The following is a 24580-nucleotide window of genomic DNA, read 5'->3' as shown; positions in this document are numbered from 1 at the left end:
AATACACCGCTTCAACCACAAATAACAGATACATTTAAGGCACCTCTAAGCAAGTCTAACTCATGGGCCCGTTCGGTAATCGATTCCTGCACGCACACAGTATTGTATTGGTTTCTGTTGGTGGACTTTTACTTTGACATCATACAAATGCTTGTGTCATGGGATAGGGAACAACTGTGACCGTTAGTAATATAGTTAAGCACACATCTAGGAAGCCTCTAGTCTAGAGGCTTTTTCTCGATCTTTCAAACAATTACTAAATATGTGTCTCACACGTTCTGCATATGCACATAGGCTTAATGACCTAGGTTTATTTTCAATGAACTGTGTTAGTTCGTTGAAAGGTAAAATGTAATTATTAGTCATTTACGTTACGTTCTTCTAATATGTGATCGTTAGCACACCATTCATTCATAACTCCGCTGGTGGCTTAGCACTTATTATTGCAGTAATATGTCGTTGCTCTGATTCTTGGTGAAATTAATCTTATAAGTTACCTGCTGTGTTTAGTTAAGATACCTTCTAAGTATTTTCCGTTTCTTGTGTATTACATTTTAACTCATAAGTTTTTCACCTGACATCAGTAAAGGTGCCTCATGAAATCGAGTTTGGCTGACTGTTGAACTAAGACATATTAGAACATAACGTAAATGACTAATAATTAAATTTTACCTTTCAACAAACTAACACAGTTCATAGAAATTACCGTAAGGTCATTGAACATATTTAGCAGAGTGTGAGACAGCGAAAAAACGTAGTCATTGTTTCCTCCCATTCATCGTGTCCCCACCTGTCACGTCTGCGCCCCGCACTTAAAGAAACAGAGGGTTAAAGGTGAAATGTCAGGGTTGAGTTAATGGTTAAAGGTCATGGGGAGAGTCCTGAGCTGTGTGTGTGTGTGTGTGTGTGTGTGTGTGTGTGTGTGTAGATCATCGTCATGAGTGCCACGCTGGACGCAGGGAAGTTCCAGGTGTATTTCGACAGCTGACCCTGTGTGTGTGTGTGTGTGTGTCTGCTTGTGTGTGTGTGTGTGTGTGTGTGTGTGTGTGTGTGTGTGTCTGCTTGTGTGTGTGTGTGTGTGTGTGTGTGTGTAGATCATCGTCATGAGTGCCACGTTGGACGCAGGGAAGTTCCAGGTGTATTTCGACAGCTGTCCGCTGCTGACCATCCCCGGGCGCACGCATCCCGTGGAGATCTTCTACACGCCGGAGCCCGAGCGAGACTACCTGGAGGCCGCCATCCGCACCGTCATCCAGATCCACATGTGTGAGGAGGACGAGGGGGACGTGCTACTCTTCCTCACCGGACAGGAGGTGAGACGCTCACACACACACACACACACACACACACACACTGTCATCCAGATCCACATGTGTGAGGAGGACGAGGGAGATGTGCTACTCTTCCTCAACGGACAGGAGGTGAGACGCTCACGCACACACGCACACACGCACACACGCACACACGCACACACGCACACACGCACACACGCACACACACACACACGCACACACACACACACACACACACACACACACTGTCATCCAGATCCACATGTGTGAGGAGGACGAGGGAGATGTGCTACTCTTCCTCACCGGACAGGAGGTGGGACACACACACTCAGGGCCGCTGACAGGTTTGGCTGGGCCCGGGACAAAATTCTCTCAATGGGAGAAGCTGAACTTCCAGAGAATGTTTGGGGAACAAGGCGGAGCCCATTCATCTGGCGAGTGTCAAGTTAACGGCAATCAGAAACTAAGTTACAGGCTACCCCAAAACGTCACGTTTATAACCCATGCGTTACATCCAACTCTATCTAAATGTCAATTTCACACGTTGCCATGCCACTGGCTTATTTTAAACCATGAGCCGCGTTACACTGGCTGTAATTCAGCTGACTGGGGATGATTCTCAAATCAATTCAGCCTGATTGGAGTGCGCAGCGCGTGCCTGCCTGAAACATTTGATTTGGACATGGGCCTTTTTGCGGGGTAATGTGCATATTCTAAGATTCAATTAGATATAGGCGTATGAAACACAGTGTAATAAAGCCTATGTGGTTATCAAATTATTCAATGCCCCCTGTCTGTCTGATATTGATCTCCGTGTGACTTGCTCATGTGGTGCTGCGCTAATATGTTTGACACGCCTCCGCCTGTGTTACTTGACGACGGGGCTGGAAAAAGTTGGCCGTGTCTTAAGGCGGCTGCTTGCTTCAGCGTTTGGGGTTAATTGTGGCGCAAAATTTACTCAGTGCAGTTCATGCTCCCAAAGGTTGCGCGTGTTGTCATGAGCCTGCCATTTGCTTGGCAGATAGAAAGCTGTTTCCCTAACAGAAAGTCTGAAGCTTGAAGTTCTTTTCAAACCTTTGCTTGGGTAGCACTGTTAAACTGAGCAGACATGCAGACTACATTTTAGTAATCTCATCACTTAACAATCGTTTTCTAAAAACAATCACATAGTATTGCATGTTTTACTGTGGTAGAAAATACGTTAGCTTAATGCTAACGTACATGGGAAATCCTATAGACACGGCGCTAGGTATTAGCATCAATTAATTAACGTTAATGTTTTTGTATGAGCCTGACATTTGCTCTGCAGATAGATAACAGGTTCCCTAACAGAAAGTCTGAAGCTTGAAGTTCTTATCAAACCTTTACTTGGGAAGCACTGTAAAACTGAGTAGACATGCAGAATATTCCTCTCTTTTTCGCCTTTCTTTCTTTTTCAGGGCTCCTGACTTGTGCATGTTGAATCGACTACCGTAATTGGCTCGCGCACTGACCACTAATGGAATGACGTCGTCTTTTTTCTTCTCCAAAGACCAAACCATTTTGGCATGGGGGTGATAGGGGGTTATTGGCCGTTTTTTCAAGGGTAATGAAGGCAAACAATCTAGGAGTCATTAATTGAATGCAAATAAAGCACTTTTCTTCTCTAAATCAACACATTTTGAAGTATACATACAATAATTAATCCCAACTTCATGGGGGTCCAGTTATGGGCCCCCCCCCATTCCAGGGCCAGTCCAGGGCCCGGGACAACGTACCCGTTTGCCCCCCCCCTGTCGGCGGGGCTGCACACACTACACATACACACACACACACGCACACGCATGTCAAACACACACGTCAAAGTCAATGTCAACATGACCGGCAAAGTTTTAATTTTTCTGACATTTTAATGATTCTGCTTCTAAATTAGCCTATTGAAGAAAACTGACGGCAGGTGTAGCTTAAAGAATGGCATAATCAGGTCGTTTAGAATGCAACATGTTTCTTTGTCTAAGTTTACAATGGGGGGAAAAAAAGCATGAATGTCTAATGCGCGTCAATAAGTGGCCTTTATTCGCAACCTGCTGTGGCGTTAAATCAAGCGCCTTAACATGGTCATTGCTCTGACTATGTTCAATGACAACAGAGATTCTAAAATTATTCGACCCTCTTGTGAATCCATGGCGTCGTCCCAGACAAAATCCTCCATAAAATTAACTAGTTCAGTTCTTTTTTTTTTTCAGTTTGTTGCGAGCTATACATTTTCTAAATATCTATCTGTCTGCATTACCGCTCTCGGCCTCTACGCAACTTCGCCACTCTCACACTTGCCAGGCATAGTCAGTAGAAGAAAGCACACGCAGTGATCGACTGGTTTGGCCATAGATATCATCTGGCACCTTATTGAACGAAATTAAAAAGAGTGAACGTGCCGTTCACAGAGACCAGAATAAACGCATTCACAGTATCGTTCATCAGGCAGTAATACAGTACGTTCAGTTCACGTTCACCAAAATTATGAACGAGTTCAATGAACGCGTTCAGACGCAACACTGCAGGTATTACAGTTTCATCCTCATCAGACGGATTCTTTAAAATATACGTATTAATAACTTTCAAACGGCAGAATAGCCTGTTCCTTTAGAACATAAAAAGGGAAGTGCATGTTTGCTTTATAGGCCTAAATATTCGGGTTATTCTCAAATTACGATTGTGTTTGGCCAAAGTGATTTTTAAGAAATTCCAATCGGACAATTTGACCGGTGAGATCTAATATTTTCGAACATTTCAATGTTTTTACGGACAAAGTCTGGCAATTACTGGACAACGGAAACACTGTCACACACACCTGTTACCTGGCCTGCTCTGTTTTTATGTCCTAACCTCCTCTCCTCTCCTCCATCTCTCCTCTCCTCTCCTCTCCTCTCCTCTCCTCTCCATCTCTCCTCTCCTCTCCATCTCTCCTCTCCTCTCCTCTCCTCTCCTCTCCTCTCCTCCTCTCTGCAGGAGATCGACGAGGCGTGTAAGCGTATTAAGCGTGAGGTGGATGATCTGGGTCCTGAGGTGGGGGACATTAAGATCATCCCCCTCTACTCCACCCTTCCCCCCCAGCAGCAGCAGCGCATCTTTGAGCCGCCCCCCCCACGCAAGCCCAACGGGGCCATCGGCAGGAAGGTAACACACCTACCCAGTTTACACACACACACCTACCCAGTTTACACACACACACCTACCCAGTTTGCACACACACCTACCCAGTTTACACACACACACCTACCCAGTTTGCACACACACCTACCCAGTTTGCACACACACTTACCCAGTTCACACACACACACACACACACACACACACACACACCCAAACACACCCAGTTTACATACACACACATCCACCCAGTTTACACACACACACACACACACACACTCACTTACCCAGTTGACATACACACACACACACTCGCACACACCTACCCAGTTTACACACACACACTTACCTTACAGTTTACACACCTGGATTTGGAGGTGCTATTGCTGACTGCCTCTTTAGTAAAGCTTAAAGAAACAAACGTAATGCTTGTGTGTGTGTGTGTGTGTGTGTGTTTCCTGTAGGTGGTGGTATCCACTAACATAGCTGAGACGTCCCTGACCATTGATGGTGTCGTGTTTGTTATTGACCCAGGATTCGCCAAGCAAAAGGTGAGTTTTACACACACACACACACACACCCACACACACTCAAGTACGCATGCACTAAAACTCCACATATACACACACACGGAGTGACTAGCCCTCTGTTTGAAAGGTTAGTACAAGTTATTCTTAGATGTGTGTGGGTGTGGGTGTAGGTGTATAACCCTCGTATCAGGGTGGAGTCGTTGCTGGTGACGGCCATAAGTAAAGCAGTGTGTGTGTGTGTGTGTGTGTGTGTGTGTGTGTGTGTGTGTGTGTGTGTGTGTGTGTGTGTGTGTGTGTGTGTGTGTGTGTGTGTGTGTGTGTGTGTGTGTGTGTGTGTGTGTGTGTGTGTGTGTGTGTGTGTGTGTGTGTGTGTGTGTGTGTGTGTGTGTGTGTGTGTCCGGGAATTTAACCCTTTTACTAGGACTTAACTATTTTACCAGGACTGTATTACCTCAGAAAATAAGACTCAACACAAACCAGAATAAAGTTAATACAGACTTTTTACTCTTGGCCATAGAGGAGTGTCCCAGGATTGCTCCCAAGCTAGACACTAAAGCCTCTCCTACAAGTCTGGTGTTTTATTAAAGAAGATTCACATAGGTTTAAACATAAAAACACTCCCTCATCCCTTTGTTCACTTTGAAGTTCAGAAACAGTCTTGCTCCATACCATATTTCAAATTAACCTAAACAGTCTGCTGACATGTAAGATACCCAGCCCCTCATAAACCAAGTTACTTAAACATTCTTTGACACAAGTTATCCGGGCCCCTTTCTCATACCAACCCGTACAAGACAAGCAGACTTTTTGTCGCCACTGGAACACAGACAAAGAAATACAGAAATGCCTATAACTAAATGAGAATACTAATAGTTAACCATAAATGATAAATTCCTATATAGAATTGAATAATTCCTTCACATTTCCCTCCTGTTTATCATTTAACTATAAACCAGTATATAATCATCAACCTTGTACATCTCGTGGGTACGTTTTCTGCACAGGCATCATTACACTAAAGAATCAGTTTCCTGATTAGACAGCAGGGCATCCAATTCCTGTGACAGCATTACATTCTGCACAGAATTACGTACTAGGCTAGAAATGAAAACTTTGATACAAGTAGAAATACAAATCATAAAAACACAAAAAAGCACAAAGATCGCTACAATGGGTAACAGACCTTTCAAAACAATTTGCAACCATGTGCCAGAAGTGAGCCAAGCAAAAGGATTAAATCACGGAACATCCACCACCTTATCACGTTTTATAGCATCACAATCAGCCCTCATTTGCTGTAAGGCTTCAGAAACAGATGGACGTCATCAGGTATCCAGGTATCATTCAGCATAACACAAACCCCTTCCACTAGCAGCAGTAAGTAAATATAGCAGTAATCTATTTTACAACCCTATCAGCCAAAGGCCTTCCACACTGACTAAGGTGGACATTAACAAATAATCATAACCTATAGTTAAGTCTGTCCGTTATTAAGATGAGTTTACCTACTCCTAGAGACAGAATCAGAGGTCCAAATGGTCCAAATCCCTTTTTTTTTTATAAGGCATGTCAGTTCCCCACACGCTGTCGTGATCCTTAACAGAAAATCTCTTCTTAGAGATAACTCTGTCTGTAAGGTAGCACTAGCAGCATAAATATGGTCCATGACCTGAGCGGGGGCGCAAAGGCCTCCCCAATGTGAAGGGAGATGACTGTACCATCTAATAACACACACCCTCATTACCTATCCCAGCGTACGGGTACCCCTGTCAGAGGGGCAGTGCTTTTCATTCCAACCCCAACATAAGGAGAAGATTTCCCCATGCATGGACATGGCACAATATATACCCATTTTCTGACGTTGGATGAGGAAGTGGTGCTTGTGGACTCAGTATTCTTAGTAGGAATTACAGTTTTGTTACACTGTCGCCGTCTCAGAGAGTTGTTCCATTATTTGCAAAACATAATGGCAATACAGAATGGACTATCACATAAGGTGACAGCAAAGATGTAGTATTTAGCTCTACTAGGGGGTGGGTGGTGTTACACGCATCCTGTACCTGGGTACCATTTGTGTCATAAGATGGAGTATTGTAGCCCCAGCAGTCTGGGCCACACTTCTCTCCAACACAGATAGTGGCTTGTTTTGAAAGTGGTCTAGCTTCAAGTCTAGGGTGAGGAGAGAAGGAAGTTGGCATTAAACTACATACATAACAGTTTGTCTTGTTACGTCTGTTTGCTTGCAACGATGGATATCTATACCATGAATTAGTAGAATACAGATGAGTAACGTTCCTCATGGCCTCATGTTCCCCATATGAAATCAACTTCTTATGGATTCTCTCAATCAAATTTGTAGAGGACCAGAAACCCAACATTACCCCTGAGGTAATCACTAGTAGCAACAACTTAAACATTGTTATAAGGGAGTGATATGATTTATACAGAAAAACAATAAACCCAATTAACACAATAAAATAATAAACACAGATACACCAAGCTTCTATGATGAGCAGAGTTTCCAACTGGGGCGCTACCTCCCCAGCTGGGTGACGTTCAGACGGAAAAGATCTAAATTTCTCAACCCCCTCAGGGAGCCACTAAACGCCACTCAACGTAAGTGGTGCATCCTAAACAAATAAACGAAGTTTACAGTGTGACAGATGAATACAGATCAATACAGATGAATACAGATCAATACAGATGAATACAGATGGAAAGTTGACGGCTGTTCGTGTGGCCAGTAGCATTTGGTATGGTCACTCCCCTCTGTCGTCGGACAAAGTCTTTTGTTTTGATGACTTTGATGAACACCCAGTCTCCCACCTTCACCTTGCCTTGTTCCTGCGGAGACACAGAAAAACTCGAACAGTATGTGGTCTTTGTACATTTCCTAGTCAGTAAAGTTCTTTTCATATAATCTGCTAGTGTGGAAATGTCATCTGGGTTGGCTTTTACAGTTGGTGTGAGATCTGGTATTCTGTATGGTCTACCATACAGCATTTCAAAAGGTGACAACAATTGGCCTTGAGTAGGAGTAATGTGCATGCTTAAAGATACTAAATCTAAACAATCAGGCCATTGTCTACCTGTTTCTGCCATAGTCTTTTGAAGTTTAGATTTAACCGTACCATTCGATCCTTCCACAAATCCAGCAATCTGGGTGTGGCATGAACAATGCCTTTTCAAGTCAATTTTGAATTGTTGTCCCACTCTGTCCAGCATGTCATTCACAAAGTGTAATCCATTTTCAGACATTATAATTTCACATTGCTGACTAAAAGACTAAAAAAAAATTTTTTGTATAGTTTATTAATCCATGTATACATATTGTTTATGTATACCTTTATCTACATATTCCCCCTATTGATCCATGGCCCCGCCCATGAATCAAAATCACTGTCCATAAAGATCTCGCTTGTAAGGCAATTACATTGCTTCAAGTAGATCTTGTAGTAACTTTTTATATCTAACAGAAAATGTGTGAAGCAGTGTTGTGAAGAATAGGATCTCACTACACCTCTTCTTTCAATCATAAGACCAGAGACATGATGTAGAAATCTGGAGGTTCATTATTGTAATCAATAAGCTACAATAAGGAAATGTTCCATAGATTAGCTGAGTCTCATTGTATGAATGTTCTGAAAGCCATTTTAAGGCCTGTAAAATGTGGTGTGTGTGTGTGTCTCCCCGTGGTTCCTGCGAGACCCCCGGAGACTCCCTCCCATCAGGGATTCTCTTGGAATGCGCCTATGTCGTAACTCCATTGCTGACTTTCACATCAGTGAATCATGTCTACGGCTAAGTTTACTCCTTCCCTAAATGAGACTTTCATACAGATGAAATAATCCATGTTCATCTGAACATAAAAAATATCCCACAGCAGCAAAATCATATTGGCTGTCCGTACAATCAATTCCTGACTTTTGTATAACAGACACGCCCTGGTCAATGTAACTATCAGACAAGCTAGACGGTCATCAATCAAGTCCATTGACAAGCTACTGAAGCTAGAATCTCTGAGCTAAGTGTGAATCCCCCCGTGTGGGTGCGTTTATTAGCCTATACCTCTGAGTTAGCTGAAAATAACCACAGTCAGTCATAGCTTTCTTAATCGTCAGTCATAGTTTTCTTAATCAAGTGCAATGATCTTTTACTATTCAATCACCCCTAAAAATCACAGAGAGAATGAAAAACGCGATTTCATCTCAATGCCATTGATCTTCATGATCCTGATCCTCATGATCAACTCATGAACAAGACGAGACAACTAGACAACCGAAACCGGTCAGAAACATTGCATTAGCTGAATACATGAAATAAACAAGGCAGATTAGAACCCAAAACCATTTAGCATTTATCATAAAAGCTGAAAAAGCATGTAACATGCAACAAACCGCAACACGTAACTTCCAAATTACGCACATTCTCTTATTCCCGCATACTCGTCTATAGTAGCCAACATTGAATTATTTCCATCTCACCTAAGGCAAAACAACAACAACACAGCCTTATGCTGCAACAGCCAGTCACTAACAAATGGGCTCAGTTAATGTCCCCGTTACATATGTAAACATACACACAGGACAAATACTTTGTTCCCTACAAATATGCTAACAATTACTCGTAATTGTAACAACATACACTGCTCGTTTCTCGGAAAAATAATCATGTAGGCTCATTGCAGTAAAATGCCACTCCAGCCACTGTGGTCCTTACAGGACTTTAGGCTACTTGTGAGGTCAGACAATGCTTTTTGATCATGCGCTGCCTCTACGGATAAACAAAAGTTACACATTTAAGAATCTCATTTTAACGTGGTGAACCTTCTAGTAATTTTCTTTGTTTTAAGAATTTTCCGACTAGGCTGTATCAAGGCTTTTTATTTCATTCGGAAAGTTAATATTTCTATTACTTCACTCCTTCTAATTCGCACAGACAAGGAGGCATTTCCAGTGTTTACACCATAGCTTTACCATTAAGGAGATAAACACCACATACTTTGTATGACTATTGTTAAACTGTCATTATGAATGACGCTCTTATATGTGTTACTGTAATAGCATTGCTATTATATTAGCCTACATGTGTTACGGTTTATCATACCTGCGTGTATGGTGTGTCGTTAATTTTAGTTGAATGTTGAATGCTGTATAGAGACGGATGAAGATAGCCGGTGCACATTGAATAATATTGAATACATACTTATTACACTGACGTTCCGCTTATACTTGTACGCCAAGTTATACCTGCAAGACAGATAACTTAACAACTATTGTATATCAGACCAGTATGGTGAACAGTTAATGTATTTTATCCCTTCGGGGTTTCCGTACTTGAAAATAGTATTCCAGCTCACGCTGTGACTGATTCACGTCTTTTCAGTACAAAGTATCCTAAACGAAACGTTTCTCTTCAACACCTGTAGCATTCTTGTGATATTAAGCTCTAAGTGCCAACGCTTGGTTACACTATTAATGCTATATTTAACCAAATAGATAACAACAGAAGTTACTTTCGCTGAGTTTTAAGACAGATCATTCAAATGATAAGTCCGCGTGAGTGTAGCACCACACAACCCATGTAAAGAAATTAACGCATAGGCTATAGATCTCCGAAGTTGCTTTTTGATAAACGTTTAGAACCTTCTTATGCATACTATACTCATATAGTGTCATTATTTGATGTTTATTTTAATGCTTTGTAAGCTCAAGCTACGGAATGTGTCTTTATAACGTCATGACACTAACTTTCTTTGTGTAGGCTACCATTACGTGTCGTTTCTGGTTTGAAAATCCAACTCAGGCGAACTATTTTATTCTCTTTGACAGGATCTCGTTGCGCTTCCAACTCCGACTAAGTTTAATGAATAACTTCGCTCTTATATTGTTAATTCCTGAGTGTATTTCTGCACTATATCAAGCAATCAATTGTTGGATAAAGTACTTCCGGGTGGCCAAACCGAAATTCCTTTATCCTCAAATCGATTTGCATTGTATTATTTATTTTAGCAGTATCCTCATCATTTTCATAATACCCACATTATATTTCTATCTATAAAACTGTGACGATAATGTTCTCTCGTCTGCGTCCCTAAAGGAGGCGGACGTTAGGCTATGTTTCTTGCCTTCATTTCGAGTCTTTCTTCATCCCTCTTTTTAAAAACTTTCTATGTCTTTTCTCATGCTTTCTACTTAACATGCACGTTTCCTTCTACCAATCTTGAATCTGTTCAGCTTGCCTTGCACTCTTATTTAATCATAATACAACTTTTCCCTCCACCAACCAGTACTTGGACTATATTGAGAATAACCCATGTCTTTCCAGTCGCGCGCTCTATTAATTTCCCACATATAGGCTACTTTTCGTTATCCTGCCATTCCTCGTCGAGAGCTTTAGACAATATGTTTGAGGTCAATGAGCGCACCAGTTTCTCAGCCTGTGGTGATAGTAATTTCGGGTTTTCCACTAGTAGGCAAGCAGATTTCTTCCAAATCTAAAAATTCATCATATGTTCTTTCATCTGCTTGTTTATTACTGTTGGTTTCTGTGGCTTGTCATAAATCTTCCTTATTGGGACAGTCTCTCGCCCAATGTCCCCTTTCTCCACAAGAATAACACTTATCCTTGTCTTCTCTCTTTCCGTTCTTGTGTTTTCTTCCTCCTCTTCTATTCTTTCCTCGACCCCTTTCTCTCTGACTGCTTTCTAACACATTTGAAACGGCAGTAACGAAGATCTCTGCTGTTCTAGATTTACTGATAACTAACGTATCGTCCTCTTTTGATAGAGCAGATAAAACGAATAGCTCTTTTCGTCGTTTAATTCCATCAAATCTTTCTCTCGCCTCTGTTAACCAGACGCCAGCACATGCGAGTTCATCTTTGTGATGCGTTTTCAACGTTTTCCTTTCCCTGTGATGTTTATTTATGTCCTTACATAATTTTTCACAGTCCTCTACTACAAGTTTTCCACTGAAACTATGTTTTTTAATCCAACGATCTAAATACTTTGTGTGACTATCAGTATGTTTCTTCTCTATGTACTTCTTGTCACCAGTACAACCTTGCGGTTTTGACGCATTTTTACCCATAATTAAAATTATAGATATGGTGAGTTTTTTGGATTGGATCACAATATCTCATGGATCAGCAAAATCTCTAGGAACAGGTGCTTCTGGGCCGGCATAGACACCGGTCTGCTGTCCCTCTTGGCGTTAACGCAGAGATTTCACTGTTTTAATTGTGCTCAATCACTTACTCCATTCACACACTCATTCATTCCCCTTAATCCCCGATTAAAGGCAGAAATTTCTGTAAGAGATCCCGGATCTCTTAATAGCTATTGTCTGTGTATTAAGTAACCCAGTTACTCACTTAATATTCTGTTGTGCGTCTCATCTGGGTCTCGTTCTCGTCAAGGTCAGTCTCGCGGGGGCAGAAAACATCCACCGGCCTCGGGAAGAATTCAACTCGCCGGGTCTTTCAGCTGTCCAAGCTATTGGGCAGCGCGATGCATCGACTTGCGGCTTCCGTAGTTCTGCCTCCGATAGAACTGGACCTGTATAGAGATCTCGGATCGATGGACCAAAATGTCCGGGAATTTAACCCTTTTACTAGGACTTAACTATTTTACCAGGACTGTATTACCTCAGAAAATAAGACTCAACACAAACCAGAATAAAGTTAATACAGACTTTTTACTCTTGGCCATAGAGGAGTGTCCCAGGATTGCTCCAAGCTAGACACTAAAGCCTCTCCTACAAGTCTGGTGTTTTATTAAAGAAGATTCACATAGGTTTAAACATAAAAACACTCCCTCATCCCTTTGTTCACTTTGAAGTTCAGAAACAGTCTTGCTCCATACCATATTTCAAATTAACCTAAACAGTCTGCTGACATGTAAGATACCCAGCCCCTCATAAACCAAGTTACTTAAACATTCTTTGACACAAGTTATCCGGGCCCCTTTCTCATACCAACCCGTACAAGACAAGCAGACTTTTTGTCGCCACTGGAACACAGACAAAGAAATACAGAAATGCCTATAACTAAATGAGAATACTAATAGTTAACCATAAATGATAAATTCCTATATAGAATTGAATAATTCCTTCACAGTGTGTGTGTGTGTGTGTGTGTGTGTGTGTAACCCTCGTATCCGGGTGGAGTCGTTGCTGGTGACGGCCATCAGTAAAGCATTGTGGTGTGTGTAGGTGTATAACCCTCGTATACGGGTGGAGTCGTTGCTGGTGACGGCCATAAGTAAAGCATTGTGGTGTGTGTGTGGGTGTATAACCCTCGTATACGGGTGGAGTCGTTGCTGGTGACGGCCATCAGTAAAGCATTGTGGTGTGTGTAGGTGTATAACCCTCGTATACGGGTGGAGTCGTTGCTGGTGACGGCCATCAGTAAAGCATTGTGGTGTGTGTGTGTGTGTGTGTAGGTGTATAACCCTCGTATCCGTGTGGAGTCGTTGCTGGTGACGGCCATCAGTAAAGCATTGTGGTGTGTGTGTGTGTGTGTGTGGGTGTATAACCCTCGTATCCGGGTGGAGTCGTTGCTAGTGACGGCCATCAGTAAAGCATTATCGTGTGTGTGTGTGTGTGTGTGTGTGTGTGTGTGTGTGTGTGTGTGTGTGTGTATAACCCTCGTATCCGTGTGGAGTCGTTGCTGGTGACGGCCATCAGTAAAGCATTGTGGTGTGTGTGTGTGTGTGTGTGTGTGTGTGTGTGTAGGTGTATAACCCTCGTATCCGGGTGGAGTCGTTGCTGGTGACGGCCATCAGTAAAGCATTGTGGTGTGTGTGTGTGTGTGTGTGTAGGTGTATAACCCTCGTATCCGGGTGGAGTCGTTGCTGGTGACGGCCATCAGTAAAGCATTGTGGTGTGTGTGTGTGTGTGTGTGTAGGTGTATAACCCTCGTATCCGGGTGGAGTCGTTGCTGGTGACGGCCATCAGTAAAGCATTGTGGTGTGTGTGTGTGTGTGTGTGTAGGTGTATAACCCTCGTATCCGTGTGGAGTCGTTGCTGGTGACGGCCATCAGTAAAGCATTGTGGTGTGTGTGTGTGTGTGTGTGTAGGTGTATAACCCTCGTATCCGTGTGGAGTCGTTGCTGGTGACGGCCATCAGTAAAGCATCAGCCCAGCAGAGGGCAGGGAGAGCTGGACGAACACGACCGGGGAAGACCTTCAGACTCTACACAGAGAAGGCCTACAAGACAGAGATGCAGGTAGAACACACACACACACACACACACACACACACACACACACACACCCCCCTCAACACTCTACACAGAGAAGGCCTACAAGACAGAGATGCAGGTAGAACACACACACACACACACACACACACACTTCCCCCTCAACACTCTACACAGAGAAGGCCTACAAGACAGAGATGCAGGTAGAACACACACACACACACACACACACACACACCCCTCAACACTCTACACAGAGAAGGCCTACAAGACAGAGATGCAGGTAGAACACACACACACACACACACACACACACACACACACACCCCTCAACACTCTACACAGAGAAGGCCTACAAGACAGAGATGCAGGTAGAACACACACACACACACACACACCCCTCAACACTCTACACAGAGAAGGCCTACAAGACAGAGATGCAGGTAGAACACACTCACACACACACACACACACACACACACACACCCCTCAACATTCTACACAGAGAAGGCCTGCAAGACAGAGATGCAGGTAGAACACACACACACACACACACCCCTCAACACTCTACACAGAGAAGGCCTACAAGACAGAGATGCAGGTAGAACACACACACACACACTCACACACACACACACACACACACACACCCCCCTCAACCCTCTACACAGAGAAGGCCTACAAGACAGAGATGCAGGTAGAACACACACACACACGCACACTCACACACACACACACACACACACCCCCCTCAACACTCTACACAGAGAAGGCCTACAAGACAGAGATGCAGGTAGAACTCACACACACACACACACACACACACACACACACACACACTAACCCCTCTCCTCTCCTCAAGACAACACTTACCCTGAGAGACACACACACACACACACACACACACACACACACACACACACACACACTCACACACACTAACTCCTCTCCTCTCCTCAGGACAACACGTACCCTGAGACACACACACACACACACACACAGACACACACTAACCCCTCTCCTCTCCTCAAGACAACACTTACCCTGAGAGACACACACACACACACACACACACACACACACACACACACACTCACACACACTAACTCCTCTCCTCTCCTCAGGACAACACGTACCCTGAGATCCTGCGGTCCAACCTGGGCTCTGTAGTGCTGCAGTTAAAGAAGCTGGGCATCGATGACCTGGTGCACTTCGACTTCATGGACCCCCCGGGTAAGGCACCCTCTGAGGAGTGTGTGTGTGTGTGTGAGCCTGTGTGTGAAAGAGCCCGTGTGTGTGTGTGTGTGTGTGTGTGTGTGTGTGTGAGAGCCTGTATGTGTGTGTGTGTGTGTGTGTGTGTGTGTGTGTGAAAAAGCCTGTGTGCGCTTCCTTCCACCGATGAATGATACGTTGTGCTCACAGAACCCACAGTGATTTGGGTCTCCTACCATATCGTACCGTACACTTGATTTGAGACATGCACCCCTCACTCCTCTGCCCTGTGACCCCTCACTGCTCTGCCCTGTGACCCCTAACCCTCTGCCCTGTGACCCCTGTGACCCCTGTGACCCCTCAGCTCCTGAGACCCTGATGCGAGCGCTGGAGCTCCTGAACTACCTGGCGGCGCTGAATGATGACGGGGACCTGACGGAGCTGGGCTCCATGATGGCAGAGTTCCCCCTGGACCCTCAGCTCGCCAAGATGGTCATCGCCAGCTGTGAGTTCAACTGCTCCAACGAGATCCTGTCCATCACCGCCATGCTGTCAGGTAATGCCACACACACTCTGTCTCTCTCCACACACACACACACACACACACACACACACACACACACACACACACACATATGCTGTCAGGTAATGCCACACACACTCTGTCTCTCTCTCTTTCTCTCCCGACACACACACACACACACATATGCTGTCAGGTAATGCCACACACACTCTGTCTCTCTCCACACACACACACACACACACACACACACACTGTCAGGTATGCTCTCTGTCTTTCTCCTCTCTCTCTCACACACACACACACACACACACACACACACACACACACACACACACGCTATCAGGTATGCTCTCTCCTCTCTCTCTCACACACACTCACACACAGTTGTGAGACACACATGGGCAGGTTCTTCATGGACACATTGGCCTGCCCCCTTCTATGGTACGGGTGGGCTAGGAAAGTAACCAAACACTCCAGTCATCTACCGACCAATCAAACCATCTCTAAACTTGGCAGCCGCTATGCATTGGTTGTTTCAAATAAAGGGTGTTTATGATGGTAACCTGGAGTTTCCTCTTTGCTGTGCATATCCAACTTTATGAATGGTAACCAATGAACTATCTATAATATGTAGTGGAGTGTAGTGTTCAATCTGACTGATTTACACTGAGTGTAGTGTTCAATCTGACTGATTTAGATTGAGTGTAGTGTTCAATCTGACTGATTTAGACTGAGTGTAGTGTTCAATCTGACTGATTTACACTGGGTGTAGTGTTCAATCTGACTGATTTACACTGAGTGTAGTGTTCAAACTGATTTAGACTGAGTGTAGTGTTCAAACTGATTTAGACTGAGTGTAGTGTTCAATCTGACTGATTTAGACTGAGTGTAGTGTTCAATCTGACTGATTTACACTGAGTGTAGTGTTCAATCTGACTGATTTAGATTGAGTGTAGTGTTCAATCTGACTGATTTAGACTGAGTGTAGTGTTCAATCTGATTGATTTAGACTGAGTGTAGTGTTCAATCTGACTGATTTAGATTGAGTGTAGTGTTCAATCTGACTGATTTAGACTGAGTAGTGTTCAATCTGACTGATTTACACTGGGTGTAGTGTTCAATCTGACTGATTTACACTGAGTGTAGTGTTCAAACTGATTTAGACTGAGTGTAGTGTTCAAACTGATTTAGACTGAGTGTAGTGTTCAATCTGACTGATTTAGACTGAGTGTAGTGTTCAATCTGACTGATTTAGACTGAGTGTAGTGTTCAATCTGATTGATTTAGACTGAGTGTAGTGTTCAATCTGACTGATTTAGATTGAGTGTAGTGTTCAATCTGACAGATTTAGACTGAGTGTAGTGTTCAATCTGACTGATTTAGACTGAGTGTAGTGTTCAATCTGACTGATTTAGATTGAGTGTAGTGTTCAATCTGACTGATTTAGACTGAGTGTAGTGTTCAAACTGATTTAGACTGAGTGTAGTGTTCAAACTGATTTAGACTGAGTGTAGTGTTCAAACTGATTTAGACTGAGTGTAGTGTTCAATCTGATTTAGATGCAACTTTAATCCTTCTCTGAAAGAACCTGAGCAGAAATGGGCGAGGTCACGTTGACCACTCAAGATACCGTTATGTTTCAGTCGAGAACTTTGCATCATAGAAGTGAAGCCATCTGGCTAGATTGTTCTACACCCGAGCAGTATTGGCTAAGTGTCTTTTGAAACATTGACCATATTGTGCACATAGACTTCACCTAATGTAATAAGTGTCTTTGAAACATTAACCATATTTAGGTGTACATGTAGACTTAACCTTATTCTGTAATGTCCGATTAGAACCTTAGATAACGTTGCTTGCAAAAGTAGCCGTCAACACCAGAACTACCAGCAGCAGATCCCTGCGTCTCAGACTGGGTTAGGGTTCTAGCGAGAGGGTTCCCTGGGTCTCAGACTGGGTTTTGGGTTCTAGCGAGAGGGTTCCCTGGGTCTCAGACTGGGTTAGGGTTCTAGCGAGAGGGTTCCCTGGGTCTCAGACTGGGTTAGGGTTCTAGGGAGAGGGTTCCCTGGGTCTCAGACTGGGTTAGGGTTCTAGGGAGAGGGTTCTAGGGTTCCCACGCTCTCAGGCTGGGTTAGGGTTCTAGGGTTCCCACTAGAGCTGCAACGATTAGTCGACGAAATCGACGACGTCGATTGTGAAAAATGGTCGACGCGGATTTGTATCGTCGACGCGTCATATAATGTAAAAAAAAAAAACTTTTTTTTTTGCACACGCTAACAGAGCTACCGGTACTTTCATTCGGAATTGCATATAGGAGGTGCGAAATAGCTGCGAAAAGCAAATTATTCTGAGATGGCTCATGTTACCATGGAAACAATAAACAAAGCTTGGTTTAGCAGCTGCTGCATATCAGATATGGCTAACAGAAAAATTGTCATTTTTCTCAATGATGGTCAATTATTAGTAGTTTAAGAAGTACTACCTCAGTATTTCAAAGAGAATGGGCTGTGGGAGCATAAGAACAGTAAGCGTCTAGCAGCAATTATCATAGACATATATCTATAACTTATTGTAAGTGATAGGGCTCATTTGAGTACCACACATTTTTACTGTGCCTCTAGATAAACATGAAATGAATTGTTGGACTTTTGCTGTGCAAAACGGTGCTCAATAAAGTACATTATTAAGATTTTTTTTGTTTTTTATTTGAGATACATTATGGTTTTAATCGAGCAACAGAAAAATAATCGTTAGACTAATCGTCCAATTAGTCGTTAGATTAGTCGACTAATCGATAAAATAATCGCCAGATTAATCGTTTAGAAAATAATCGCTTACCCCCAGCCCTAGTTCCCACGCTCTCAGGCTGGGCTACGGGTTAGTCAGGTCAATGACCGCTCGCCAGAGGAATCAAGGGTTAAATGAGATTGTGAGTGAAACACCCCTTGGTCTATGTGTTCTAGGCTGGTTTGTTTGTTTGTGAGTGAGTAAAATGCCTCGTGGTGTGTGTGTGTGTGTGTGCGTGTGAGTGAGTGTGTGAAACACCCCGTGGTGTGTGTGTGTGTGTGTGATTGAGGCACTGGCACTCATCTCTCGGGCGGCTATGTTGGGGCCCATACCAACCTTGTTTAGTCCCACAGTGCTTCGTGCGACCCACGGAGGCCAAGAAGGCAGCGGACGAGTCCAAGATGAGGTTCGCCCACATCGATGGAGACCACCTGACCCTGCTCAACGTCTACCACGCCTTCAAACAGAGTAAGACACACACACACACACACACACACACACCACCTGACCCTGCTCAACGTCTACCACGCCTTCAAACAGAGTAAGACACACACACACACACACACACACACACACACCACCTGACCCTGCTCAACGTCTACCACGCCTTCAAACAGAGTAAGACACACACACACACACACACACACACACACCACCTCACCCTGCTCAACGTCTGCCACGCCTTCAAACAGAGTAAGACACACACACACACACACACACCACCTCACCCTGCTCAACGTCTACCATGCCTTCAAACAGAGTAAGACACACACACACACACACCACCTGACCCTGCTCAACGTGTACCACGCCTTCAAACTGAGTAAGACACAAACACACACACACACACACACACGTTGTAGATCGTGAGTCAATGCTATGGAGTTAGATTAGTTTCATAATTCACAAACGAAATGCAATTCAAACAAAGGAAACGCGATTCAAACAAACGAAACACGTTTCAAACAAATTAAACGTGATTCAAGCAAACGAAACACGATTCACAAATGTGATTTGTTAGACACAAACAAACACTTAAAATTACTAAACATGGATCTTGCCATTCTCAAGAATATTCAACCACGTATGATAATCGGTAGTAAGATTAACATAGTAAGATTAAGCTATATTTCACAACGATTTGGTGGGCAGCCACCAGATGCCATTGCTCGTACTCTCAGGCAAGACTGAGACAATGTCCGTTACTATGACAGTTTTTTTTTAGTCTACATAGACACGATAATGTGATTGGCTGAAATTGGAAGAGATCTGATAGGCTGCAGAGAATTTTTTGTAGGAAAAAATGCATTTGTGAATCTACACGTGTTCCAAAAATCCACACAAACGATTGCAGGGATTTGTATCTTGTGTTCGTCAGGTTGCAAACAAATGTCATGTGGTCATTTATTTGTGTATTACAAAATACAGTTGTGAATCGTGTTTCTGTAGTTTGAATCGCATTTCGTTTGTTTTGTGAATTATGAAACGAATTTAGTGGTGCTTTGATAACTTTGTAAACTACCGCTCTCTGATGTTGGGGTGTGTGTGTGTGTTTCAGATCATGAGTCAACGCAGTGGTGTTATGATAACTTTGTGAACTACCGCTCTCTGATGTCCGCTGATAACGTGCGTCAGCAGCTCTCGCGCATCATGGACCGTTTCAACCTGCCGCGGCGGAGCACGGAGTTCACCAGCCGAGACTACTACATCAACATCAGACGGGCGCTCGTCACAGGCTTCTTCATGCAGGTGTGTGTGTGTGTGTGTGTGATTTGACCCTCTGTTGCGCTCTTAGGTGGCTCACCTTGAGAGGACGGGTCACTACCTAACGGTAAAGGACAACGAGTAGTGTGTGTGTGTGTGTGTGTGTGTGTTAGTTTTGACCCTGAGTTGCGTTCTTAGGTGGCTCACCTTTAGCGGATGGGTCACTACCTGACTAAAAGACAACGAGTAGTGTTTGTGTGTGTGTGTGTTAGTTTTGACCCTCTGATGCGCTCTTAGGTGGCTCACCTGTAGCGGACGGGCCACTACCTGTAAAGGACAACGAGTAGTGTGTGTGTGTGTGTGTGTGTGTGTTAGTTTTGACCCTGAGTTGCGTTCTTAGGTGGCTGTAAAGGACAACGAGTAGTGTGTGTGTGTGTGTGTCAGAGATGGGGACTCGAGTCTGAGACTCGGACTCGAGTCGCACTTAAGTCGCACAAACAGTGACTTCAGACTTGACTTGCGACTCGACCCAAAAGACTTCAGACTTGACTCGGACTCGAGCTTCAAGACTCGTCAACGACTCGTCAACAAACTGTTGGCAAGCAATTGTTGCTTTAAAATCTGTTCAGACTGTTCAGCGCTGCCTTCAGCCTTTACAACGCCCTTTCCAGTGCTTCAGCAAGATCATTCTGTAACCCTAACAACGGGAATCATACAGTCTAGCAATACATCAAAGATAGTAGAGCGCTAGCTACGCGCTCTTTAATCTTTGATACATTACTATTTGTATCCTAATTAATTATCACTTGGTTATGGACTACTTATTGTTAGCTAACTACTGTGGTGAATAAAATGCAATTACTTGCTTTAGCTAGAGGAGGAGGAGTGAGTTTGTGAACCGCCAAAGTGCCGTTGAACATGGGTGGATGAACTTCTAAATATGGATAATACTGGCTCCTCCTAAGCTAGCCAACTAGCCCGCTAGTTCGACCTAGCTAGTCAGCTCGCAAGCAGGCTTCTGGTAAACACAACTCTTTCTGCCGTTTTCTTACTGTGTTTATTCTTATCTGCATTGATGAATAAAACCCTTCACAACGTAACAAAATGTCACACAATGTGTTCGGGGGGGGGCACTGTAACTAGCAGTAGCAGTAGCAGTAGGTTACTAGGCAACGGACCTACTCTCCCGTCCTGATTGGTCGCTCAGCTGTCAAAACGTTATCCTAAGTACATCTCATTTTGATACTGTGTACTGTATAGATATAGATGATCGCTACAGGACATGCTTTGAATTTATAAGATTTAACAATACAGTGTTAGCGACAGATCAGATGGCCAGAGACTTGAGACTTGACTTGGACTCGTGGCAAAAGACTTGAGACTTGACTTGAACTTGAGCTCAAAGACTTGAGACCTGACTTGGACTTGAGCTCAAAGACTTGAGACTTGACTTGAACTTCAGCTCAAAGACTTGAGACTTGACTTGGACTTGAGCTCAAAGACTTGAGACTTGACTTGAACTTGAGCTCAAAGACTTGAGACTTGACTTGGACTTGAGCTCAAAGACTTGAGACTTGACTTGGACTTGAGCTCAAAGACTTGAGACTTGACTTGGACTTGCAAAAAATGACTTGTGAACATCTCTGGTGTGTGTGTGTTAGTTTTGACCCTGAGTTTCGTTCTTAGGTGGCTCACCTTGAGAGGACGGGTCAGTACCTGACTAAAGGACAACGAGTAGTGTGTGTGTGTGTGTGTGTGTTAGTTTTGACCCTGAGTTGCGTTCTTAGGTGGCTCACCTTGAGAGGACGGGTCAGTGTGTGTGTGTGTGTGTTAGTTTTGACCCTGAGTTGCGTTCCTAGGTGGCTCACCTTGAGATGACGGGTCAGTGTGTGTGTGTGTGTGTGTGTGTGTGTGTTAGTTTTGACCCTGAGTTGCGTTCTAAGGTGGCTCACCTTGAGAGGACGGGTCAGTGTGTGTGTGTGTGTGTGTTAGTTTTGACCCTGAGTTGCGTTCTTAGGGGGCTCACCTTGAGATGACGGGTCAGTGTGTGTGTGTGTGTGTGTGTGTGTGTGTGTTTTGACCCTGAGATGCGTTCTTAGGTGGCTCACCTTGAGATGACGGGTCAGTGTGTGTGTGTGTGTGTGTTTTGACCCTGAGATGCGTTCTTAGGTGGCTCACCTTGAGAGGACGGGTCAGTGTGTGTGTGTGTGTGTGTGTGTGTGTGTGTGTGTGTGTGTGTGTGTGTGTGTGTGTGTGTGTGTTTTGACCCTGAGTTGCGTTCCTAGGTGGCTCACCTTGAGAGGACGGGTCAGTGTGTGTGTGTGTGTGTGTGTGTGTGTGTTAGTTTTGACCCTGAGTTGCGTTCCTAGGTGGCTCACCTTGAGAGGACGGGTCAGTCTGTGTGTGTGTGTGTGTGTGTTAGTTTTGACCCTGAGTTGCGTTCCTAGGTGGCTCACCTTGAGAGGACGGGTCACTACCTGACGGTGAAGGATAACCAGGTGGTCCAGCTGCATCCCTCCACGGTGCTGGACCACAAGCCAGAGTGGGTCCTTTACAACGAGTTCGTGCTCACCACCAAGAACTACATCCGGACCTGCACCGACATCAAACCAGAGTGGTGAGTGTGTGTGTGTGTGTGTGTGTGTGTGTGAATCTGCACCGACATCAAACCAGAGTGGTGAGTGTGTGTGTGTGTGTGTGTGAATCTGCACCGACATCAAACCAGAGTGGTGAGTGTGTGTGTGTGTCTGTGTGTCTGTGTGTATGTGTGAATCTGCACCGACATCAAACCAGAGTGGTGAGTGTGTGTGTGTGTGTATGCAAATCTCGTCCTGTCTGTCTGTCTGTTAAACTCTGGTGTGTGAAATGTAATGTGTGTGTGGTGCTTTGTCTTGGGCAGGTTAGTCAAGATTGTGCCCCAGTACTACGAGATGGGCAACTTCCCTAACGTGTGTGTGTGTGTGTGTGTGTGTGTGTGTGTGTGCCGTGTTTGTCTCTGGCAGGTTAGTCAAGATTGCGCCCCAGTACTACGAGATGGGCAACTTCCCACAGTGTGAAGCCAAGAGACAACTGGAGAGGATCGTGGCCAAGCTCCAAACCAAGGAATACTCCCAGTACTGACCCCCCCCCCTCCGACACACACACACACACACACTCTCACACACACACACACACACACACAACTTCCCCACATGAGCACGGACTGGTCAGATGTCAACATGTTTCGCTCGACTGTACATTGTCCAAATCTGTTCAACGATAGTTTGCAGGTTTTTGTTTTCCATGTATTTTTTTTCTTTTCTTTTTGTTTCATGTTGTTGAGATTTGATTCTTTTTTATAACTTCAGTTTGCCATCCTGCTTGGCCTCAGCGACAGCATCTGGTGGGTCTGTTACCATGGGAACAGGATGGCAAGGGGCCGTGACGCGGTGTGACCACCCCGCATTAAGCATGAGCGTTCATGTGGGCGTCGACATTCCTTCTAGACCTCGAGACCTTTTTCCTGAGCTGTAACTGAGTAGGACTTCCTCATGAGGCATGGGGCGTAGATTCAATAAAAAACCTCTAAACCTGACGACTCCCCTGGCTCTACTTCATCTGCAACACACTCACACACTCACACACTCACACACTCACACACTCACACACTCACACACACACTCACACACTCACACACTCACACACTCACACACTCACACACTCACACACTCACACACTCACACACTCACACACTCACACACTCACACACTCACACACACACACTGTCTGTACTTCATCTGCAACACACACACACAAATCCAGTGTTAAAGCATATCTATTAAGAGGAATATGTTTTAAGAGGGATACAAATCTGGATCTGTTGGTTCATTCCTCGTGAAATAGTGGGAATCAACAACAAAAATTACATTTTAGAGCGAATAAGCATATGGATTAGAGTGTTCCAGTCTGGCAACCCATCCAGCTGAGATCGTCTAATCTGGTGTTTGGGATCGAATGTAAATTCGTAATAAACTGTTCATCGGACCGCCCAAGAACAAACTACTGCAACAGATTTTTTGTATCGATCATTTTGATCAAATGACGCGACAACGAGAACCAAATGCTTTCTGGGGGAGGGTTGCTCTCGAGCCTGAAGAGTGTCTGTGTCTGTGTGTTTGGAGGTGTGTGTGTGTGTGTGTGGGCCTGTGTGTGGAGTGAGTGT

General features: G+C 44.2%; 1 protein-coding gene across 1 annotated transcript in view; it reads left to right on the top strand.

Annotated features, from left to right (window-relative positions):
* Positions 1-23953, top strand: part of dhx15 (DEAH (Asp-Glu-Ala-His) box helicase 15) — a 30657-nt gene extending 6704 nt beyond the window's left edge. Inside the window, exons 6-15 of the mRNA XM_080859938.1 lie at positions 1095-1313; positions 4281-4448; positions 4886-4972; positions 14031-14180; positions 15278-15386; positions 15730-15921; positions 19021-19143; positions 20234-20424; positions 22827-22996; positions 23382-23953. Of these exons, the coding sequence (XP_080716064.1) occupies positions 1095-1313; positions 4281-4448; positions 4886-4972; positions 14031-14180; positions 15278-15386; positions 15730-15921; positions 19021-19143; positions 20234-20424; positions 22827-22996; positions 23382-23499 (1527 nt within the window). The 3' untranslated portion in view covers positions 23500-23953. The remainder of the gene's footprint in view (positions 1-1094; positions 1314-4280; positions 4449-4885; positions 4973-14030; positions 14181-15277; positions 15387-15729; positions 15922-19020; positions 19144-20233; positions 20425-22826; positions 22997-23381) is intronic.
* Positions 23954-24580: the final 627 nt, after the last annotated feature.

This window comes from Sprattus sprattus, assembly GCF_963457725.1.
Source record: "Sprattus sprattus genome assembly, chromosome: 21".
NCBI lineage: Eukaryota > Metazoa > Chordata > Actinopteri > Clupeiformes > Clupeidae > Sprattus > Sprattus sprattus.
This window is presented reverse-complemented; position numbering and strand designations above follow the sequence as displayed.